At 36.3% G+C, this 25583-nt stretch overlaps 1 protein-coding gene across 9 annotated transcripts in view; it reads right to left on the reverse strand.

Moving 5' to 3' along the window:
- Positions 1-25583, reverse strand: part of Cep128 (centrosomal protein 128) — a 428016-nt gene that overhangs the window by 72126 nt on the left and 330307 nt on the right. For all 9 annotated transcript variants that reach the window (XM_021245525.2, XM_087195433.1, XM_087195432.1 and 6 more), the window contains one exon: positions 9110-9159. In XM_021245525.2, coding sequence (XP_021101184.2) covers positions 9110-9159 — 50 coding nt within the window. The remainder of the gene's footprint in view (positions 1-9109; positions 9160-25583) is intronic.

Raw genomic sequence — 25583 nt, forward strand, 5'->3', positions numbered from 1 at the left:
CAGTATATTTCTACATTACATGCTTAATATGCCTGTTAATTAATCATGATGAACAGAAGAAATTAAAAGAAAGAAAATCCAGAAACTTAAACAAACCATGGGGGGAAATGGTTTAGAAATTCTGTTCTCCATAGCTCTTGAGGTATGTAAGTGTAATAAGACAGATGCTAAGTCCTAGCTCTGCCATTTAATTGATGAGTAAAGCTCATTGTTCCTATCTATAAAATGAGAACAATAGTATAGACCGTGCAGGATTCCTATGAGGAATGAATCACACAGATTTAGAAAATCCGCACAGTATAAGACACAAAGAATTGCTCCGTAGCTATTAACATTACTCACCAACCATTCAGGTGATTTCTTTCCTTTTCTTTTGATATTCAGATCATCACCCTTTGGAGCTAATTTAGCCCAATCTTGACAAGAGTTACAAAATGCTAATTAGGTATTTGCTAATAATTTAAACATAAGGTGGGTTTTCAAGATGGCAGGCTGAGGAAATCCTCTGCTGTATTTCTTTATATTGTAGAAAATCAGCCAGAGACTGGGAGGGGAGATACTCTAGAAGAACATCAGTTTATTTCAATGATGTCCTGCAAATACTTAGAAACTTGGAGATTTGTTTTATCAGTCATTGAAAATTTGTTTTAACCAGAAAGGTATTATTGTTAAACATTTGTTTCCAGGTTTGTTGTGTACTACAGTCATTACTTAGAATATTGCTTTTCACAACTGTCATTGTCATCAGTAGGTGGGAGACAATATAGAGTAACAGGATTGTTTGGCCAAAGTCTGAGGCCCATCTGGGGATATGATGTGAACATAAGCAGCAATACATCATGAAGAATGGCCTTGAAGTGATCATTAATCAGGCAACTCAAGTAAAATTGCTCCAAGTTGCAAGGGGACTGTTAACTTTGGAGATGGATGGAAACTCCCTGACAAGCTCATCACTGTGAAACATCATAACGTGCTGAGATTCTTTTTTCTTTTTTTTTTCACAAGAAAACATAAGCTGTACTCCATCAGCCCTGGTACTCATGGAGCCCAAAATTGGGATACTGAGAGTGGTATAAAGGAGTATTTTCTGTAAGTGTGGCTTTTTATAAAGTCAACTCCCAAGCGGATGTCGAATGAAAACACATAAAATAATCTTCCACTTTGTGAGAACAATTTATAAAATTAATAAAACAAATACAGTTCGTCTTCACTAGCAAGTTTTTAGTACAATTTCTGTCCCAGAGAAAAGTTTGGGCTCTTAAAGGCTATGCTTTGTCTTTGTTGTTTTAAAATGTTTACAAATGGTGTGTGTGTTTTTAAGAGGATTTTTTAGAAGTTTGATTCAAGGAGACTGCTGAGTCCTGAAGACTTTTGCTTTTCATCCTCTTGGATAAACAGAGCCAGGCACGTTTTTATATTTTTTTTATTCTCAAAAGAAAACAGCCTAGTCAATTAACTTCCATATATTCAGATACAAGAATATTTCTCTCAGGGTATTCTATTTTCAAGTTTTATTCTGTCATAAATTTGGAATTAAAATTAAGTTGCAAATTTCAGGTAAAATGGTGATAAAATTTAATGATCACTAAAATTTCAAGTGGAATCCATTTTACTGAGCTTGGTTCTCGGCTCACTCAAGGCTTCTTGAGGTAGTAAACTGAAGTGCACAGATCTAATTAGATAAGACCCAGCCTCACCTCTGCTAATGCTTTATCTCTACAGAGATCTCACATCAAATTTAAGGTTCCATAAGCCTCTTCACCTTTTGAGAAAATAGAGATTTTAATGAGCCATTAAGTCTCTTTCCCCCACCCCTCCATTCCCCTAAATCCCCCATGTTTAGTTGTGTTTATGTCCTAGCTTAGATCAATAATTTTTAATCATATCTCAGAACACAGAGTCATATACAGTGATTTGCCTATACTCTAAGGAATGCATTTTGGGATGAATAAGTAGGTCTGTGTTACATTTTGGTTTCCAGAATTACAGAAGTTCCATGTGACTATCACAAGTCATCCCAGGGATGACAAGGTATTGAATTACCTTCTAGTTTAATACAACTGTAAACAGTTAATTCCAACTCATCAATCTATTTAACTTGAGACTTCTAAAAATTAATATTATCATCGCCCAAGAATTTCTAGGGAAATGAATTAGATTCCTCTGGAGATCTAAGTTAAGAGTACCACATTCCATTTCACCCACCTTTCCCTTCTACAATAACTCTGAGGGGATTCTTAGATATCCCACAACTGTATTTCTATCAGACACACAAGCTTAAATATTGCATGGTTTTCTTAAATGAGAAACTCAAAATATAAATAAAGAACAAAATAAAAGATAATAGGAAATAGAGAGATAAATCTGTTTGCAAAAGGGAAGGAGACCAAGAGATGAAGGGAGGGGGGGGGGGGAGGAGGGACAGGAAGGAAATGGATGAAAACAAAATTAAGATGTGTTATGTACAGTACCAATCCTCCATGAAGAATGTCATCATTATGTACTACAAGCATGTACTAATAAAAGTGTTTTTAAAATGAAAGACAGTAAAACCATGGACATTAATGCTGTTGGTCTGTTACTAGCCCAGTTTCTCCCATGATTGTCTGCAAGGAGAGTGGCCATCTCCTAGGTCCACTGTGATGTGAACATGCTATCTTGTCAGCCTCTGCCAGGGCAATTTATTAGCTCATGTCAGTCCCACTCTGTAGTGGTTTTCCTTGCTCAGTTTATCTACAACAATGTTCATAAAAACAATGTACATATAAATGCATGTACCATGTGGCATTTTCTATTATAATACTCCTAGATTAATATTTATTAGGACTGTTTCCCCCAAAACCCCTAAAGAACTTCTGTTTCTATTATTTTCATTAAAACACTATGCTGCCATAGGCTATTCCCTAAGTAACTGAAATAAAGTAATGGTGGGGAAAAATATTTTCTTCTCCTTCTGGTTCATTTTAAATGCTTTGTCTAGGCACTACTCAGGTGACAAATCCAAAATCTGATACCTGTCCCTCCAACCCTAAAGTAGTTCAAAAAAGCAATGATCAAACTCTTCCAACAGAAGGTTCCAGAATACCTTTTAAAAAGCCAAGTAATAGAGAAATTAGATGTAATTATGGGTCACCTGAAAAACATCATGTCACTAATGTCATTCAATATCCTGCAGGACACAACTTCCGGAGTAACTCAGAAAATAATATTTTACTTTATAAAAATAATATAACCCCAGTTTAAAAAGTAAATAAGAGTCTATGCATTTCTAATGAAATGTCTAGTGATACCAAAGAATGTGTGTAGAAATACTTGTAGTAACATTCAAATTATAGGTTTTCTAACAAAAATCCTTCCTTTCTCTCCCTAAAATAATGAAACTGATATTCATATGTAGTCCAGGAATCAATCTCATAATTTGCCACCGTGTGCCTGTTTTTCACTTCCTCATTATAATTAGTAGCTATCCAAAGACAGTATGTCATTTGGCATAATTTGCCCCAAATATGAATTTAAGTTACATGGCGATCCATGGAAAAGGCAGAGGGAAGAGACAGAAAGAGGGTGAACAAAAGGATGACAAGACTGAGAGAGGGAAAGACTGAAGGGGGAGCTCCCTGTGGGTAGGGACCATGTCCAACTTCTTTACTGCTGTATCCTAAGCATGCTGCATCAAGTCTGGCACACAGTAGGCACAAATAAATAGGTATGAAATTAGAATTTATTGAGGACCTGCCAGCCACCAAGGTTTTCACATTTCTTATTATCATAATCCTCCCAATAAACCTATGAAATCACTATTATTATTGTTTCCAAATTATAGATATGGATTCTGTCTCAAAGTGAGCTACAGATGGTCTAGTAAAAGAGAAAAAATCATGTTCATGATTGTCTAATTCTAACTCATTTCAAGTAAAATGAAAACAGAGTATCAGTAAGTTAAGAAAAGAGAAAGGGCATATGAGTTATCCAGATATTATGTTTGTTTAGTGACTTTTATAGGTGGCCCTTTGGAGTGTTTCTTAAGCAGGATACATTTTTTTTTTACTGTGCTTTGCATTTGGAAGCTCTCAAAGCAACATGAAGTCAGTGAAAAGTGAATCATGTAGGTTGGTACAGAACTTTTAAAAATAAAAATAAAAAGTGGCAGCAGCACTTACCTACTACCAGCACACACAAAAGTAAGGTGTCAAGTCACTGAATACATTTCAATAAATTGAGGAAAAATGGATTACCTTTTGTGTCTATTAAAATGACACACAATGTTCTGCTGATCTTGAGAGGATTAAAGAAGGAATTTGTTTGTTCCAATGTACCTCAAACCCTTATGCAAATAGAACTGTGATACCACAATATGCATTTATAGTCAAAGACAATACTTGTTTTTTAAGAAGAGCAGTACACAATGTAACTGCAAATGAATGTCACACACACACACAAATGAAACAGACAATGTTAAGTTCCAATGAAGAATTCTTGCAATTACAAGCTGCATTATAATAATCACTGTCAAGTATATTTGTCTCCACAGTTTGTGATTCCTTGGAAGACTGAAAAACATTCTCTACCTTGCTGCCTATTCCCTCTTCCCTGGCATTTCATCCTTTCCACTTCTCCTTACCATGCACACCAAATTACTCATTTATTGATCATCATGTCAGAACTGTTTTCAAAGGGGGAGAGAAAAAAGGAAGGGGGTAAAAAAAGAAGAAGGAGCAGGAGAAGGGAGAGGGAGAAAAGGGAGAGGGAGAGAGAGAGAGGGAGAGAATGAGAATGAATGATATTACATACATGGATGTCTCCTCCAAAAACTTTATTTAAAAAGGAAAGTCTAGGTCAAGAATAAGTATTATTTTTCAATAGACAAGCCTGGAGAAGATCCAGGAATAGGTGTTAAACAAAGACTAGTTAGGTGGCATCCATTTGTTCAGCCCACTGAAATTCACTGAATACCTACTGCAGTATAAGTATGGAGCTAAGTAGTGATATTTAGGAAAATGGAGGACTTGAGAGTTGTTTCATAGGTATTATGGGAAATTACAGTTCACTGAATGGTAAATTTTTATTTTGCTACCAAAGTTCATAACTAAAAGAATCCAAAGATGTAACAAATATTCCATCAGTTCTGTTGAGTATTTTTCCCTTGAAATATTCTTTTACCAAGCTTCATGATACTACATGCTCTTGTAGTTATAGTTTATTGTTTGTTTGTCTGTTTGTTTGTTTATGTCCTAGCCTGCTTTGCAGGGTTTGGGCCTTAGTCTATTATATAAATATTGGCGCTCCCTGGGGTTCTGGCCCAGGCTCTCATTTTGGCTCATTCTACATACTTCCCCTGAGAGTTCATTGCTCTTGTGACTGTTACCATCAGCTATGTGATATGGACACCATATCTGATGACATCAAATTGTGTTCATCCTCTTCACACTCCTGGGAGCTCCAGACAAATGAAACTTGCCCAACCCAACCCATAACACTGCCACCTGGGTACTTCAAAATATCAAAACTTGAACTATTCAACCACCTCCCCTCATTAATTAGCATAACCACCCATGAAGTTGTTCAAACAAGAATCCCAAGAGTCATTATTAACTCTATCCTTTTTATTTCCAATTTCAATGTTCCACTGCTTTTCTTTTCCCCGGTAACGGGGATCAAACTCAGGACCTTGTGCTTGCCAGGCAGGCACAGCGCCACCGAGTTACATCCCCAGCCCACGAGTTTTTTTTCCTTTCCACTGCTTTTTATAATCTAAAATATATTAAGAAACTAACACTCCTTTTCAGGCCCTCTGCCACCACTCAATCCAGGACACTAACATCTCTTGGTGAGATCCTTACAAATATGTGCTTAAATGCTCTATCTGGTTTCTAACATAATGCCCTCACTAACACTGGTACCTCAGTTCATGAACCCTTAATATTTGGCAAAATTTTGTTTTTGTTTGCAAACTACAGAAAGACTGCTGCTGTCTTTCCCACACAATCACAAATGTGGCCATCCTTTCCAGGATTGCAGAACAATTTAACTTCTTGAACCAAGGTACCACTGTATTTTCAACTTTACAGCCGGTCACCTATTTCAAATGCAGATTTGATCATACTGTTCTCTGTGTCAAACTGTTCCCTCATTTTGCATATCCTGAAGTCCAGAATCCTTTATGAGATGGTTTAGACCTCTGCAGACTTTACAAAATCCTGGTTTGCCTCTCAGATCTTACATTCTCCCATAATGCACTTCTAGTTCTTTAAATATGCAATTGTTTTCTTTTTTATCATAAGCTTTTCCATATCCTTTCCAGTGCCTAAAACTTCTCAGCCTCACTCCAAACTTCCGTAAATAACTCCTAGTTACCATTTAAACACTGTATTCCTTTGGGAAGTCTATGTGGATTGCCACCCTGACCCAGCTCAACCAATCCACGTGCAACTCAACTCCACTTCACTTCCACAAAACCTACTCTGACTGGCAACAAATAGGACAAGTGTTCTTTTATGTCCCCTCAGTAATTTGCATAGTCCCTCTAGTACAATTTTCAATATTTTATTATAAATAGTCTTTACCACTAATTTGGGTATAGAGGGCAAGAAGCATTCCAGGTTATGCAGCTTGCCTCTGGATCCTTAGCAACTACTACACTGCCATGCACAATGTTACTCCTCAATCAATATTTGCTCAATGAATTAACAGGACTTTCATTACAGGAAACTGGGAAGAGCTTAGGAATAAATAAAATGCCTGGGCTTTTTATTACAGGAAATTGGGAGGGGTTTCAGGATAAATAATATACCCCCACCCTCCTTAAGGAGAGTAAAATTAAATGCAGAATGTCTGTTCTACATAATTATAAGATGATAATGAGCAAATAAAATTGACTCCAATTTGAATACATGAGGATTTGCTAACGTTGCAAACTGGAATTAAATATTTAGCTCTCCCTTCTGGGATAATCTAATACACACTAAACAATTTTGGAAGACAGTTTTATGATTTTATATTACAGGTGAAAAAACAGGCACAGCAAAGTTAATTGAGTAACCCAAGGTTACCCAGTGAATCAGAAGCGGAGCCAGGACTTAAAACTCAAGGCTGTTAACCTCCAATCTTTACTGTTAGCATTTTCTGGAAGCTATTTTGTTCTTTCTCCCCCAAAGTAGTGTTGCATTATTTTAAGAATTCAAAGTACATAATTTAATAGCCTTCTCCAAACTATCACCTATACTATTTGTATTTGAATGTAGAATCTATATTCTAAATGTTTCACACACTTTTCCATGGATTTTCCTCCAGTCTTTAATAGTAAAGGGTTTCGTGTGAAGTACCTCTGAACTCCTGCTTCTCTGAAAAGTGTCAGCTTGCTGAATTATTACTATAATGTTAGTATCAGATGTTGATCAACACTATAAAGTGCCAACAGTTAACTCTTTTGCTGTATGACATCACACGGTATATTCTACATCTATAAACAACCATAGATAGTTAGCTATTGCATTCTATTGCACTGAGTGGACAAATTGGTAGAAAATCCTGCCAATATTTCATAAACATTTGAGAAGCAAAGTAGGCTATTAAATTTAATGGAATTACTGATTACAACATTTGTATTGTGAGAGTATTAAGCTCTGAACCGTGTTGCCATTTCCAAAGCCTAGGTACATACTCAAAGAATATGTTTATATATAGTCTTCTGGAGCTAATGGCAATCACAACACATAACCAAAATGTCTCAAAAAGACTGTGTTACCTTCTCAGTATACTGAGTATACACAGAATTTTGCTTTTCACAACTAGCACTGCTAATATTAATTTCACAGAGATTGGGAGAGGGACTACACACTTGAGATATTTCCTAGCTTCACAATGGGTCAACTAGTGTGCTTTCTTCCTATATATGATATAGCACAAGATGTTAAAAAGAATTTAATCTGTACAAAACTGTAGTCAACATGCACCACTTTTCCAGCATAGATAGAACTGTTCTACCTCAGCATTTCCAGATCAATTATATAATTTTTTCTTCATGGATATACCATTAAATATAACATTTCCAATCACAAAATATTTCCCTTGTTCTTTTGGCTTTGACTCACTCACCAGAAGCAAACATTTTTATTCCCAAAGTGCTCAAGACAGCTCCCTGTATCAATCTCTAATCCAGCCTTACAGTTCCAGGCCCACAGAGAACTCTAAATGTCCAAAGTATTTACTGTTCTTAATCTCCAGCATGACATTAATTGGTTCTGTCATGTGAGTTGAATAACTGACTGTGTTTCCCTTCATAAAGATAGTCACTTGATCTTTGTAAATAGGGAAGGGTGGAGGGGGTGAAGGGAGGGCTAGGAATGGGGAAAAAAATAAGAACCAAAATGCATTATGTAAAGGTACAATTCCCAATGAGAAATGCAATTGTGTTGTGTACCTAAAATGTACCAATAAAAGAAGCCAAACACACACACACACACACACACACACACACACACACACACAAAAGATAGGCATTTGAGTTACCCATTCGTAAGTTAGCCCAATGTAAAAAGAAGAGAGAACTTCTGTCAGACACCAACTTAACATCATTTTGCTCATACCATGAAAATGTCAATTAAATATCCAGCAGAATCTTTCAAATACTATTTTCCAAAAAATGTGCATACTTCCAGGGTAAATTGAGAGGCTATCCCTGGTAAACGTTAAACTCCATATAAGTGTTAACATTCCTGGCTGGTCACTAGTAGATGACAGCCATTGAATAGTACACATTTGACTTTCACTTGTAAATGGAGATTGCATGAATTCATCCTCATTCATCAGCCACGTTTAGGGAGATGACTTTGCTATCTTTATTTCCTAATGCTGAAGTTACCATTATACTACATCAAGGAATAAAGGCTCCTTTCGAGAGTAATATAGAATCTGAGTTTCCTGCTTTAGATTATAAATGATATCAAAGACATCTAAAGGAAGCAAATTCCAACTTCAGTTCTAAAGTTTTGACATAATATTGTTCACCCCAATTGCTGTAGTAGTCTTGATGTGACAATAATGAAGGATAACAGAGAGGAAAAATGTTTTAACACCACAAATATTTGCTCTTTTGGAGAATTTACTTTACCTGCAGAGATTCCATTTCTTCATCTTTTCTTTGTGTCTCTTCTAGCAGATCTACAATAATAAAATAAAACATCTAAGAAAATTTAAATATGGGGTACCTTTTATCAGCAAATGCAATTCAGTCAGTAGTTTGTATAAACTGTTGCCTGGAAAGAATAAAATTTGATGTAGAAGTGTAAGAAGCAATTTTTTAAAAAATGCCCTAGGATTCCAACTGGTGAGATGTAGACCATGCCAGATGTAAGCTGTAAGCTGGTTGAGAAGCTCTGGGAGGTGTCAGCTTTAAGATAGACACCATAGGAAGATAACAAACCAATTAAAAATCCAAAATCATACCAATAATTTTGGAATTTGGTCCAATACTTGTATAACTCAAAAGTAACAAAAAATTTCCTTATAAAAAAGGAAGATTTTCTTTTGAAAGAAAAATTAGAAACAAACCATTTGCCTTTAAAATAAGCCACCACACCAAGTTCCACCCCCAGAGTCAATTTTTATAACCAAATTTAAACACCCTGGAATAATGAGTGTTATTAATGGAAGTGGAGCATCACCTCAACTGTAAAGTCGTATTAATTATCATTTCACACCGAGAGGGTATGAGCATTGAAGCTATATCTAACCAAGACTTTGGCATCATTTCAGAGAAATTCGTGGCTGGAAGGAAAAGTAGTCAATTGAAGAAGGACCTATCTTAATGCATACATACAGTTATGGTGTCTCAGTGCCCTACATTAATTTATAAACTGGTTACAAAGAAAAAATGATTTGGTAAGCAGAATTTTCTGCCTGCAGCTATACCACCCTGTGCTGTGATCTTATTAGATCTCACAAACCTAAAGAATGCTGGGCTGAGTCAGAACTTGGATGAAAACTGGATAGAAACACCTACAGCAGTGCACATTAGTATTAGCATTTACCTTACTCTATGATTCATGTAGGTTACCAAGAGGTTGTGCTACATAAAAGGAAAATATAACTTATAGAAACTCAATATGTATCCCAAAAAGATGTATGCAAATGTTTTTAGCAAGTACTACACTAGATATAGCAGGAAGTAGGAATATAATGGGTGGAAAAGCCATGCTGGTGTATGTCATAACTGGGCAAGCAAAATGCTGAAATGCCAGGAAACCCAGAAGATTATATAACTGACGGTAACAGCACTTTGAGATTGTACAGCTAAGAAGGCTATAATGAAGGGGCAAGCAATCCCCACAAGACACAATGTTCTACCACTAAAGATAACAGGTAGCTTTTCTTCTGTGTCCCTTAGAGGAACTAACTTTGCCTCTCCAAACCATGCATAATTAGCTAAGTCAATAATGATAGAGGAACATGCTGATATTTTAGAGTGTATTTTTAAGGGGCATCTCGTTGGCATATCAGATTCTCAAGTTACAAAGTATATGAACAATCTTGCGGTGTAGTAGACTACATAAGTGTCCTCAATTATTCCTTTCCCTACAAGCTTATTCACTTGCATTGTGATGTTGCAGTTACATCCATCAAGATGTCATGCACACTTGCTTCTTTATGTCCTACATCTGGGCTGGTCTCTTGATTCCATGAACAGAATATAGCATCAAGAAAATGTGCCAATGTGTACAAAACTTCAACAGGTCCTGAACATTTTTACTTTCTACTTGGGACCCTATCATACCTTACAAACAAGCCCACGACAAGGGCCAGGGATTTAGCTCAGTGGTTTTGCCACCTGCTGCGCAAGCTCAAGGACCCGAATTTGATCTCCGGTACCAGAAAAAAAAAAAAAAAAAAAAGATGAGGTCCCAGTTGTTGATTCTTTGGGCTGGGGATTTAGTTCAGTGGTTCCGCCGCCTGTCTAGCAAGTGCAAGGTCCCAAGTTCGGTCCCCAGTACCAAAAAACAAAAAACAAGCCCACGACAACTTACTAGGTAAAAAGAGAAGCATAGCCCAGGGATCTTCCCACCCCTGCTACCATAAAGGTGGCCCTGCTGGTAGCGAGCAAATGCCCAGATAAGAACTGCCCAGACTCGATGCTGTCTACAGATGACTCAGAAGGAAGACCAACTAATATCAGAGGAGCTTCCCAACTAAGCACAGTGCCAACACCAACTTAGAGGTAAGGAACTTAACACATGAAATTTGGGGATGGTCTGGTACCAAGAAGTTGCCAACTGATAGCAACCAGTTGCGAACTGAATATGAAGTATTTGGAATGTATTTAAGAATAATTAACAAATACATGGAGAAAGAAGATCCAGATGCTAAAGAGAATAAGAACTACAGCAGGTCTGGGTAGGAAGGACTGTAGGTTGCATTAACAAATGGCTATTTTATTTGGAGTACTTCTAATCTTCATATCACTCTACTTAAAAGGAAATTCTGAGACTGACTAAAGATCCTTGCTTAGATCTCTTCCCTACTGCTTAGCCAAGCAAAGTATGGAGTACTCTCATCGATAATCCCAAAAGGATTGAACTATGACCAGAAAGAATATACTCTACATACAAAAGGGTATTAATAATAAAAGAAAGAAGGATGAATACCAGATAAGCCAAAATATAGATTAAAAAAAATATAGATCAAACTTCAAAAAGTTTCAGTAAACTCTGTCATTAGCCCAATTCTCTTCAATACTCATGGTATATAAGACTGCTACTCTGTTTCTCGGAGGATGTGACCATTTTGTTTTACTACTTCAGGATATTAGGGATGTTCTCAGAACTGGAGTCTTTACAAAGAACTGAACTGTTTAATGGTGCAGTGGAACTGGAGGGACGCATTGTGGGGACCATCATCCACACAAGAAAACAACTTGTTCCTCCCGAGTCAAACTGCTATGACAAACACAAAATATCTTACATAAAAGTTATTGATAAATAATGGATATTGGCTCTCTTACACAACCAAACACAACTCATTCACCTGAAAAAATATAAATGTGAGGAAGTTCAGTCTATCTTTCCTTTTGAGGATTTCCTGTTCTTCTCCATATGATTTCTGTGAAACTTTCACTTAAGGGACTTAACCAACATGTCCCGCTAGATAAGTAGGTCATGAACTAGGCTAGAGAGTAAACCATCTATTACCCTGGTGCTTTCAAGGCTGTATTTTCCAGTATGCAAAGGAACTTGCTCAAAAGTAAAGCTGGCAAAGAAGAAAGCAGAACTAACAAACAGAGAAAGAGTTGGTTGAGGACTATATCTACTGAAGATGACAAAACTCCTAGACTTCTAACCAATTCATCTTTTTTTGATTAAATTAGTTTTGATATTTTTAAAGATTCTCTGGGAATGCAGTTGTATTAAACCTTCTTATCTTCACAAACCTGGAGAACTTAAGAGTTGGGAAGAACTTTCTGTTCCACATGGAAACATTTCATTCTATAATAAATAGACGAAGATTCAAGGCTCAAAGAAGGTCAATGGCTTGCTTGAGATTACTAAAGCCACATCTCCCATCTTGTACTCTACCTAAGATATCATCCTCTCACTTGTACCACTTAGTAATTCACTACACCTTCTTCATACTGTCACTTTTAAAAAAAAATACTTGTTTGTCTTCTTCAGACTTGCTTTAGGAGTTCTCTGATGTCCACAGCCAGGGTTTCCACGTCTCCCTAACTACTAGCTTTAGCACTTAACTTAGATCCCAGAACTGACTTCTCCACCTACATGACTGTTCACTTGTTAGGTACCTTGTTCAGGTACATGCATTTGGAATGATGAACAGGGTTATTTACCTCTGCTGATGGAATATGGTTACTGGATATCAGTGAGAAGCACTACCTTACTGCAAACAGGTGCAAGCCAAGTGAATATAGGTGGGACCTCTAGACAGCTGACATGAAATAATGCTATGCCAGCTGAGCCTGATTAGTGTCCCATCTTATAATGAGCAATCTTGTTTGTTCTTACAAACCTTAGAACAAATCATCAGCATGGAAAAAGCTGGAGGACTGCTTTGCTCCCTTAATTTACCACTGGTATGTTCATTTTTTCCTTTATTATTCTCTGGTTTTCTGTTTAATACAAACAGCAATTCAACTTCCATGCAAATTGCTGTGGCTAAATGTGCTTCCATCAACATTAGTTAATGAAAGATTTTTGGTGAAAAGGGCACTAGCCCTGTGTATTTTCCTTGGATTGGCTCCGATCTTTAAGTGTACTGATACTAACTTATTATGACATATAGTCATTAGAGGGGGAAAAAAAAAACTCCACAAAAAAAGTAAGACATTATATATGACAACTGGAGAATCTGGTTGTTTTGTTACACTTTGCTTATTTCTCACACGTGTAGGGTAATGTATCATGAGCATATTTTTTTGCTAAGACACTTTTATACCACTTCTTCTGCAGTCTTTCCAACCAGGGGTCTGGCTATTTAAGAATGTTTAATACTTTTTTATGTTGTTTTTGGTTTCTTGTAGCCAAGAAAGTAGATAAGTGGTTTCTTTATTTATTTGTCCAGGTGTACATGAACAACACACCCATCTAGTAACTTGACCCTCCATATGAATATTGCAGATCAACTTCAGAAAGGTCAACTTTTTCCTTTAACCTTTGCTACAAAACATCTCACCCATAGGTCAGCTGATAATGGACAAATGGCACAGAAACAGGGGTTCCAGATACAGCAACATTTACAACTGGACAGAACAGCACTGGCAGCAGAACATGTTGAATTAATGACTGTGGTTTAGAGAACAGCATTTAGATTCTGGCTCTATAGCTCACTTAGTAATTCAGTACTCCCATTCAATGTTATTCTATGTGGTTCTGAGATTTACTAAAAAGAATAGATAATATAAATTCTCAGAGGAGCTCAATATTTAAAAAAATAAATTTGTGCATTCCTCTATTTGGATAACAAAGCATAATGAAATCAATCAAACAAAAGAGTACAATATAATCTGCAAGAAGTCAGAAAAGATGGACTTAGCTTTCCAGAGCACTCCTGATGTTCAAGACATTGATCACATGGCCTAAACAATGGTCAGTTTTGCTTTTGTTCTTTGGCTATCCAGTTATTGGAATCATTAACATTTTAGGGACAGAAGGTGATATTAAGTAATGTAATCACAAGTATTCATCCTTTTAAAAGAAGTACAATTCCATATTACAAGTGAAATACATATCTGGTGGGTTTTTTTCAAATAAATAATTTTAAAAGCTGCAAGGGTGCTGTTTCAGTGGGAGCAGAAGTAGAAAGTTTGGGGGCCAGCCTGCTAAACTTCAGCCTCCCTTCCTGAACTGACACGGGACTCCCGTAGTGTCAAGATGGAGCTATAAAGCTCAAATTATACTGATTTTAAAAAGAAAACACCACTGATCTAATCTAAACTCTTCACATACTATGGATGAAGTGCATGGATCTCGCCCCAGGGCTTCTGTACTGGATCAGAGTGCAGAACCGCCCCCCCCCCACGCACCAGATAATGACTACCTTCCTTGACCTTTGAAGATTTACTGAGATGACATAGTATTCTAAGTTCTACCATACATGCTTGTGTATTTTTTTAATGTCTTCCAAAACTGAAAGAAAACTTCATTAAAGCACATGTGTGATAACAAGAATCTGTGGGGCCTAAAGTTGTATTACATTTCCTCAATTGTGAGACAGCATCAAACGATACGTTTCTGATGGAAAGCAAATACCTAAACACTTGAGAAGGCAATTGTCTTAGCAAGGCCTGTTCAGCAAACAGTATGCCAAAGAACAACCAATTATGGATTGAGAAAATTCTTTTTAAAAGCAGATTTACATTGAATACCTACAGACTTATTTTACCATTGTTCCCTAAACAATACTATATAAAAACTACTTAGATAATACTTAAATTATGTAAGCTATTATAAGTAATCTATGGATCATTTAAAGTATGCACATAGGCTCTATTTTAAAACTATGCTATTTTATATAAGAAACAAGTATTCTTGGATTTTGGTATCCATGGGAATGAATCTCCAGGGGATACCAAGGGACAAGTGTATATGATAAACCCTTAAAATAGTATCTGGTACATAGTAAGAATTATATCTGTTAGCTTTGACTATTACTTTTAAAAGTCATCTTTAAAGAGCCCTTCTAAAATTAGGAAAATGTGCGGTAAAGAATCAGGTGTAATTTTAAACAAACAAGCAAAAGAAGCCTCCCAGGACAATTGCCTCTAGATCTCATCTATTACAGGTAGCTGTGTTATTTAAAACTCTGCCATACTATATTTGGATATACTACAATGAGTTAAGAGCTTTCTCATCGGGCTTTACCACAGAAAACACGCAGGTTAAAAAGAAGAACAACATTCAGAAAGTATAGTTATCCCTTGTGGTTTGTCTCAGACACTGAAACAACGTACTGGTCTACAGATGGAACTCAACTGGTCTAATAAATGAAAGATTTATAGTCCACTGTCTGTCTTGGGTATGTGGTAAAATATCCAAACACAGGTACTCATGTTTTTATTTGATGTTAATTCATTTCTGGTGAAACTTTCCATTTAGACAACTATAGAGAAAAAATATCTTTTGACAACAAAACTGCTACAGTTCAGAAAACAGCACAATAATCCACAACCATTCCAGCTTGTTCTTAGGTCTGGTAGGGAGAAACAAGTTATAAAATGAAAGTTCTGACTGTCAACTACTTTTGTGGGGTGGGGGTGGGGTTTCTAGGTTCTATTAACAACAAGAGTGGAGAAAGTAAGAAAGCGTTTATTACAAAAGAAATCATAGTCTAAATTGGTCAAAGCCTGTCTTGGTCAAAAATACTACATGTAACAAATAGGGAAATGGGCAAGAGAAATGTATGGTCTTTTGGAAATACTATTTTAAGAATAAGTTTCATATGCTCAAATCCAAGCATAAAACCATGTTGCTTCCTGCATGCACCATTTTTGAATTATGTTAATCTAATAGAAAGTTTGTCTTTTATGTAAATTCCATAGGTTAGAAGGTACTTTATGCTTAAGTCTAAACACACAAGGTGCAACAGGGTATGCATAATTGAGTTTATAGACAGCTTGTGTATTTGACTTATTTTTGACCATCTCTTCTTTACAGAAGGTATAAAAAGTTTTGCTGGTTTCTTCATGTACTAACTACTAAATCAGATCTAGGCTTCTTAGGCCTTCTAGATTCCTGGGTCTATTTTAGATCAAAACTAAATTTAGAGTTTTATACAAAATTTTCAACTTCTGCAGTTTTTATGCCCTAAGGGAAAAGCAGATTTCTTAAGTGAAATAATGGTATGTATGATGCACCATGCACTTAGTTACACAGCATAGCTTAATGTCAAACACCAGCTGCATCTCCTTTGACAGATCATACAGCATGGACCAATGTGCGTATATCTAGTACACCACGGCCTGAAATAGAGGCCACCTTCTCAAGACCTTCATAAATATTAGTGTTTCCTTCATAAATTTGACTTTAGCATTTTCATATACTCTTTAGGAAAGTGAATAACTAGAGATGTTTTTTAATGTGCGTATGATATATACATGAAAACAAAACATTTGTCAGCAAAGTAGATGTGACAAAATTTTAAAGCTTAAATATTGAATTTTAAAATGTGGCTGACCAAGAAAATCTCAAACTACTAAAACAAGTCAAATTTTATATTTAACTATTTCCCCATCTCTTTCTCCAGTTTGATGCCATTTTAAATAGTAGGTAACATAGCTCCTCTTCGTCACAATGTTTATAAGTGACAAAATCCTTTCTTTAAAGATTTAACGTAAAAATCCTATTAGTCAGCTTTCATGTTGCAGGGAGCAAATACCTGACACCTACAATTTAAAGGAAGGGAGGCTTAACTAGCTCACAGTTTCAGAGATTCAAACTCATGCTCAGTTGGCTCCAAAGCAAAGACATCATGATGGAAATGGTGGAACAAACCTGCTCACCTCATGGTGGCAGCAAAGCAGGGCACAGAAGAACACCAGCAAGAGATATACCCTGCCAAGGCACACTCCCAGTGGTTCACTGCCAACTGGGCTCTACCCTCTAACTGCCCATGTGTCTATACACCTCAGTAGATTAATGCATTGATGGGTATAACATCCCACCCAGGTGACAATTAAGATAAACGGATATAAGATCTTCACACAAAATATTATCTTCTCACCCAGTGGGCTATCAAAATAAGCATTTTAGAAACATTTTAGAATTTTAGAAACATTACTGCCACCTATTTCCATATGGGCAAATCATTTAATCTTTTTGTCTCAATCTCCTTAACTATAAAACCCTGAAACGCATCGACTCTTGATATTCTTCACAATACAGCTCTCAGGAATAAAAGGGAGTTAAAAAGTATGAATTAAGGTTATTAATCAAATGACTTTAAAATATGGAAAATATTCTGAATTTAAATAAATTTAAGGACACATACTACCTACACACAATATGGGGCCAAAGTAATCAAGAGCCATTTTAAGAAAGACTCACAATGGACACTGATAGATTTGAAAGTGGAAGAAGGACATGAGAAAGGAATGAATGCATCCTCTGAAAGCTGGAAAGGGCAAAACCCTAAATTCTCCCCAAGAGCCTCCTGGAAGGAGTGATGCCCTGCTGGCATACTGATTTTAAGCAGGTGAGATCCATTTAGAGTTTAAATATGAAGTATCCTCCAAATACTGGTGCATTGAGAGGTGAATCCCCAGCACAGCAACATTCAGAGTGGAGGCTGGAGAGGTGATGGGTGCAGGAAGGTGGTGTTACAATGTGGGACTAGTCAAAGACATGAGGTCAATGGGAGCATGCCTTTGAAGTATCTTTTCTCTGGCTCTTTACCTGTCTCTCTGCTTCCTGAATGCAGTGCCAAGAGGTGAACAGCTTTCTTCCACTATACTCTTCCACCATGATGTTTCTGCCCTGAAGCCAGCTGATCAAGGACTGAAACTGCTGAACCCATGAGATAGCATAAAAGCCTTCCTCCTTTAAGTTGTGCATCCCATAAATTCTGTCCAAGCAACAGAAAGGAGACTAATAGAGACCCATTTGGACTTCTGACTTCCAGATGTGTAAGATGATAAATTTATGTTAAGTCACTAAGTTTGTGATAATTTTCTTACAGCAGCATTAGGAAACTAATACACCTTAGAAGTTGCATTGAATGATACATTGGACTAAGAGTAAATACAAGGACACACTCTCTACCTACAATGACAGGAGTAGGAAATCAAAGGGTACGTCACATGGTTTATGGCACGCCACACAGGATGCACATAATTCAGTGAAAGCTGTGTGAAAAAACCTGGGACAGAGCAGCAACAGGAAAAATGAAGGCCCTGATGGTAAAATTTCAGTGTAACATCTGTCATAATCTGTCACTCTTAAGATTGCAAGTTCTCTCACTGAAAGAGTCATGTACACTTGTTTTAGGTTTCTTAAAAAGTTCTAGGTAAGTTCCTTAAAATCATCCCTATTGCTGCCTAGGCTGGAGTATAATTATATAGACAATGATACAAAATTCAGTCATCCTTGTAAAAGGTAGGTGCTGATGTTCACACTTACAGCATAGTGTGGCGGGCACTATTCCACGTAAGAACTGGGCCTCTGTTCACCACTACATCCTTAGTGACAACACCTCACACACATTTTGCTCTACATTTTAATTTTTTAGGTAATAAAGACATTTATAAGAAACTGATTAATAACTATGTATGAGATGCTATATGATACTATTTGTAAGAATGTAGATGCAAATAAATTAGTTTAATATTATACCTGAGTTTATTTTCTTGGATTGGTTTTACAAATTTAGGTAGCTTAAACATTTTATAATTCCCCTCACACAATAGGAAACAATGAGAATTCAGAAAGCTGCTTCCCATGTGAAAAGCAAGTCAAGGAAAAGCCTGGTGAGGAGCAGATAATAAGGACACAAGAACAGGCAGCTGCAATGTGGGTGAGAGTAAAGCCAACATGGTAGTAAGCAAGGAGAAAAGTCCTCACAGAATTAGGCTGCTCATCTTTAGGGCAATCGTATGCTCATACATCTGAACACACACCTCCAAAGTTGGTAAGAGACATAAATCTTGAACTGAAGAAACTATGTGAACCCAAAATAGAATAAAGGTTAAGGAGCCAGACGTGTTGGCACGTGCCTATAATCCCAGCAATAGGGAGGCTGAGGCAGAAGGGTCACCATGAGATTGAAGCCAGCCTGGGCTATTAAAGTGAGTTCAAGACCAGTCTGAACTACATAGTGAGACCGTGTCTCAAAAATAGCAAAGGAAAACAAAATGAAAAAAAACAAAACACCAAAGAAAAGAGGTAAGGAAATTCATACCAAGACACTTCATAGTCAAAGCTCTGAAAAATGAAAGAAAACTTTTAAGCAAGATTGGGGGTGTGTGTTACCAAAATCAGGAGTGGAACAAGGAATATCATTATAGATCCTGCAGATATTAAAGGATATTAAGCAAAGATTACAAACAACTCTACAAACACAGATTGAATATTCCTTATTCTAAATATTTGAGATGAGAAGTGTTTTAGATTTATGAAGGGTTTTTGTATTTGTTTTAGAATATTTGTATTAAATATACTGGCTGAGCATTCTAGTCTGAAAACTGAAGTTTCTCTAAAATTGAAAAACTTTGGGTGTCATGTTGATAACACAAAAAGTTTTAGATATGAGAGAATTTTGGATTTTGAATCAGGAATGCTCAAACTATATAAACTTGACAGCATAGATAAAATGGACTACTTGGAAAAACACATAGTATCATAACTTACTCAATAAAACAAAGCTTGTATAACCCTGTAACTATCAAGAAAATTTATTTTTTAGTTTATTTTTAAATGTTTTATTTTTATTAGTATATGTTTGTAGTATATAACAATCACATTCATTGTGGAGAATTTGTATATGGACATAACGCATCTCAATTCCTTTTCTTCCCCTGTCCTTCAACCCCCAATTTTTTTTTGCCAGCATCTGATTCATTTATATATCTTATAAGTCTTCAGCCTCCCGAATATCTAGGATTACAAATATGTACCACTATACCTCACTAAATAACTTATTTTAAATATGATTTTTAAATAACTAAAGGAAGCCATATCTAAAGAACTGAAAGTCTAAGAATGAACTCTTGCAAAATTTAAAAAAACTCAAAAAAGTTATATAAAGGAAGAACTAAATAGGAATATTGGATTGAGAAATACAATAATTGAACTCAATAACAGATGTGAACAGCATAATAAAATAAAATGTACTTGGGCTGGGGATTTAGCTCAGTGGTTCCGCCGCCTGTCTCACAAGCGCAAGGTCCCAAGTTCGATACCTGGTACCAAAAAAAAAAATACAATGAACTTGAACAAAGGTCAAGTGAGGTTCTGTAGTCAGAGGTACAGAAAGAAAACAGATTGAAGAAAAAGAAACAAAGGACAGCTTAAATCGCACCAACCTAAGCATAATGACACTACAATAAGGAAAAGAATGAGAAAAAATATTTGAAGAAATAATAGCTGAAATATTCTCCAAATGGATTAAATCATTAATTTTATGAACCAAAAATCTCCACAAAGTTCAAATAGCATAAATTTAAAAGACCCACAGCTAGGCACATCATAACCAAATTCTCAAAACCAAAGAAAAATATCTGAAGGAGAAGTAGCTTACTACAGAAAAGGGATGCTCAGTGAGATTAATGGTTGATTTTTCACTAGAAACAGTGGAGGCCCAAAGATGATGAGAGGTCATGGTCACATTAAACAGAGAGAAACAGAGAGAGAGGCGGGGGGCAATGAATTCTAAATCTGAAAAAAGTATCCTTCAAAACTCAGAGAGACATTACGATTATTTCCAGAACCCTTCAGGCTGAAATAAAAGTACACAAGAACAGAAATTTCAAGTTAAGTCCACACAAAGAAATAAAATGTATCAACAAAACTATGTAAATAGATATTTTTTAAAGTATAAATGTACTTTTGTTTGTAACTCTTTTTCTCTCCTATCTGATTGAGAAATGTATAAAGCAGAAAAAAAAAGTCCTAGTTGATGAGCTTATGGAGTATGCAGATGTAATTTGCACATTCACAACAATGTTTTTCCAATGATGGATCACATATACTATCACATACACTACTATTATATTGCCTAGTGACATCAGAGCCATCTCAATTTCAGTAAGTACCTCTATGATATTCACATAATGCCCAAATTGCCTAATGATGCAGTTCTCAGAATATATCAACATTGTTCAGCCATGCACAACTATATGACAATAACAGCAAAATGAAAATGGAAGGGAGCGGAACTATAGAGGAACAAAGAATCTGCGTACCATTGAAATTAAACTGACATTAATATTAAATAGATTTTTATAAGGAAGAAGTTTATTGTAACCCCAGGGTAAATACAAGAAAAAACTTAAAAAATCAAAAGAAATAATAATGGCACACTAGGAAATATCTATTGTCCTCTATTAAATATCTACTTTCTATCTAAATATCTATTTCACACAAGAGGAGACAATAGTGGAGGAACAGAAAAGATGTAAGACATATAGAAACAAATAGCAAAATGGTAGAAATGTTTACTTATAAGTAATTACAGGTATGCCCCAGAGATATTACAGGTTTGGATTCAGACTACCACACTACAGCTAGTATTATAATAAAGCTAGCCACATGAATGTTTTTGGTTTTCTCCAGGGCATATAAAAGCAATACTGCACTCTACTAAGTATTCAATACCATTATGTGTTTTTAAAAGTACTTAGCAGAATTTAAAAATACTTAATTGCCAAAAAACCAAGGGTCATCTGACCCTTCAGCAGGCTGTAACTGTTTGGCTGGAAGAGGGTCTTGTCTGGATGCTGTGGCTTCTGACTGCTCAGGGTGGTAGTTATTGAAGGCCGGGGTGCCTGCGGCAATTTCTTAAATAAGACAATCATAAAGCTAGCCACACTGATTCCTTCATGAAAGATTTTACCGAATCATGTGGCTGCTTAATAGCATTTTACCCACTCTAGAACTTCTTTGACAATTAGGGACTATTTTCTTAAATGCTGCTGCTTTATCAACTAAATTTAAATAGTATTCTAAATTCTTTGTTGTCATTTCAGCAAGGTTTATGTATCCACATCAGGAATAAATTCCATTTTAAAATATCACTTTCTTTGCTCAGCCATAAGAAGTAACTCTTCATCCAATAAAATTTTATCATTAGATTGTAGCAATTCAGTCACATCTTCAGGCTCCAATTCTAGTTCTCTTGTCGTTTCTACAGCATTTAAAGCCACTTTCTCCACTGAAGTCTTGAACCATTCAGAGTCATCTAGCAGGGTTAGAACCAGCTTTATGAATAGTAAATGAGTTGGCTTCAACTTAAAAGTCACTAGTTAAATTAGTCACTAACAAAACAATCAACCAGTCCTTTGACGCTTTAAGGCTAGGCACTGACTTCTTCTCCATAGCTATGAAAGTCCTAGTGGCATCTTCTTCAAAAGCACTTTTTAAAAACGTCTACATTAACAACCTGTTGTTCAGTAGCCACTTTCATCAATTACTTTATATTCTATAGAGAACTTGCTGCAGCTTCTATATCAGCACCTGCTGCTTCACCTTGTACTTCTGCATTATGGAGGTGGCTTCAATCCTTAAACCTCATGAACCTTGGCTGGCTTCAGACCTTTCTCCTACAGCTTCTACACTTCTCTCAGCTCTATATAGTAATTGAAGAGTGTTACAGCCTTTCTCTGGGTAAGGCTTTCACCTAAAGGAACATTCTCATTGGTTTGAACTGTTCAGACCACTAAAACTGTCTCTATATCAGTAAAAAGATGATTTCACTTCCTCATTTGTGTGTTCAATGGAGTGGCACTTGTAATTTCCTTCAAGAGCTTTTCCTTTACAGTCACAAGCAAGCCAACTGTTGAGAGGAAGAAGCTCAGCCTTATTTCCTGTGTCAGTTTTGACACGCCTTCACTAGGCTTAGTAACTTCTAGCCTTTGATTTACAAGTTGAATTGCCTTAGGTTTTTCGTTATCATGATGGGAAGCTGATAAATATTAACTGGTCAATGGATTTTTAAAAATCATATGATTCATGCCTCCATCCCAGGCTCCTAGGGCAGTGAAGCTCAGCCGGTCCCAGCACCTGGAAGGAAGCTCCCCACTTCCATCCCAGGCTCCTAGGGCAGTGAAGCTCAGCCGGTCCTAGCACCTGGGAGGAAGCTCCCCGCCTCCATCCCAGGCTCCTAGGGCAGTGAAGCTCAGCCAGTCCAAGCACCCAAAAGGAAGCTCCCCTGCTGTCATCCCAAGCTCCTAGTGCAGAGAAGGTGAGCCCTGTGGGCACCAGAAGCACCCCACCCCCACCCCGTGGAAATGAGAAGACACATAAACAAGCCTCAAAAACAGACTTCCAGATCACCTACAGCAACCCCAAAGGGAAACAAGATGGAACACTCTGACACTCAACCACCTGGACTCTCTGAACTGGCAACAAAAGAGAATCTGGGAAAAATGAAGTCAGAAATAATTACTCAGATAACAGCAAAGATTGTGCTCATAGTACAAGACATGATTAATAAATCTAGAGAGGACACAGATTAAAAAAAATAGAGGATCTGAGGAACATGATGGAATCCCAACATAGAAAACAAATGGAATCCATAAAACAGATGCAAACAGATTTCCAGGAGATTAAAAACTCCATCAAAAGTCTGCGTAGCAGAATGAACCAATGTGAGGATAGAATTTCAGATATAGAAGATAAGATTGAAATTAGTGAGGAGGAAAAGAAAAATTGCTTTAAAATTGTAAAGGGAACATGAGAAATCAATCCAGCAGCTGCTAGACGATGCAAAGAAGAATAACATAAGACTGATTGGAGTCAATGAAGAAACAGAAGAGAGTGCAGATGACATAAAAAAACTGTTCACAGAAGTGATGGCAGAAAACTTCCCAAGGAGGGGAAAAGAACTTGACCTACAGATAAATGAGGCACATAGGACTCCAGCTAGCCTTGATCAAAAAAAATCTACACATAGCCATATAATAGTTAGGATTCCAGAAATAAAACAGAAGAACAAAATTCTACAAGCAGTGAGAGAAAAGAAACAAATCACATACAAAGGAAAGCCCGTCAGAATCACAGCAGACTTCTCAATGCAAACCCTCAAGGCAAGAAGAGCTTGGAGTGATGAATTTCAAGCCCTAAAGGAAAACAGCCTCCAACCCAGATTGATGTACCCTGCAAAACTATCTTTCAAAATTGTTGGAGAAATAAGATACTTTCATGATAAAGAGCACCTCAGGAACTTCATGAATACCAAACCAGCACTCCAAAAAATTTTAGACAATACCCTTGGAAAAGACAATGAGGATCACAACCCCAGGAAACCCAGAAGAATGAATCCATTGGGCTTGACAAATTAAACACAAAGGGGGAGAATCCAACAAAAAGAAAAAGTCATGACAAGGCTTTTAAAACTTTTGACTTCATCTCCCTAATGAGTGTATAATTCAATCTTGTTATTGTACTGATTAGTATTTTTCTGATTATACAGTTGCACACCTTTCCTTGTGCTGTACTGGTGATTTATCATCTTTGTGTCTACTTTTTAAATGGGTTGTCTATTAATGAGCTGTAAGAGTTCTTTATATATTCTGCTCATAGGTTATATGCATTGTAAATATAGTCTGTTTAAGGACTACTTTTCATTTTAATGATGTCATTTAAAGTTCTAAATTTTGATGGAATCTCATTTATCAATTTTTTTCTTTTATACATCATGGTTTTTGTATCCTAGGTAGTTCTTGCCTACCCTGAATTCATAAATATTTTCCCTTATAATTTCTTCTTAAAGTTTTATACTTTTAGGCTTTCTCATTTAGGTTCATAGATCTCTTCAAGTTATTTTCATGTATGGAAAAAAAGGGTTGAGGTTAATTTTTTATATACAGATACCAGGTGTTCTAGTGCCATTTGTTGAAGACACTATCTCTTCCTCGGCTCTTGAATCATTTGTATTCTATAAAATGCTAATGTTAAATAATCTTTCAAAACTCAGTGGACCATATATTTGTGGTTCTATTTCTAGATTCTCTCTTTTATTCCAATGATCTATATGTCTTTCCTTACACCAACACTGCCTTAATTACTGTAGCTTTAGAAGAAGTCTTAGAATTGCGTGCTAAACGTCTTCCAACACTGTTTTTGTTTTTGTTTTTGGCTTTTCTGGGTCCTTTGTACTCCTACATAACTTTTAAATTTCAATATCCAGTTCTTCATTTATAGCAAGTATACACAGACTTGAATTTTTATATATACCTTGTGTTTTCTAATCCTGCTAAATTCAAGTACAAGTTCTAGGGGCTCCTAGAGATTTCTTAGTATTTTCTCTGTAGACGATCATTTCATCTACATATAAAGATTTTGCTTCTACCTTGCCAATCCTATCCTAGTTGTGTCATTTTATTGCCAGACTATTTTGGTTTAGACCTATATTTCAAAGTCTAATGGACA

This window comes from Heterocephalus glaber, unplaced genomic scaffold (genome assembly GCF_053883595.1).
Source record: "Heterocephalus glaber isolate CG9 unplaced genomic scaffold, H.glaber_assembly_v1.0 deba00001608, whole genome shotgun sequence".
NCBI lineage: Eukaryota > Metazoa > Chordata > Mammalia > Rodentia > Bathyergidae > Heterocephalus > Heterocephalus glaber.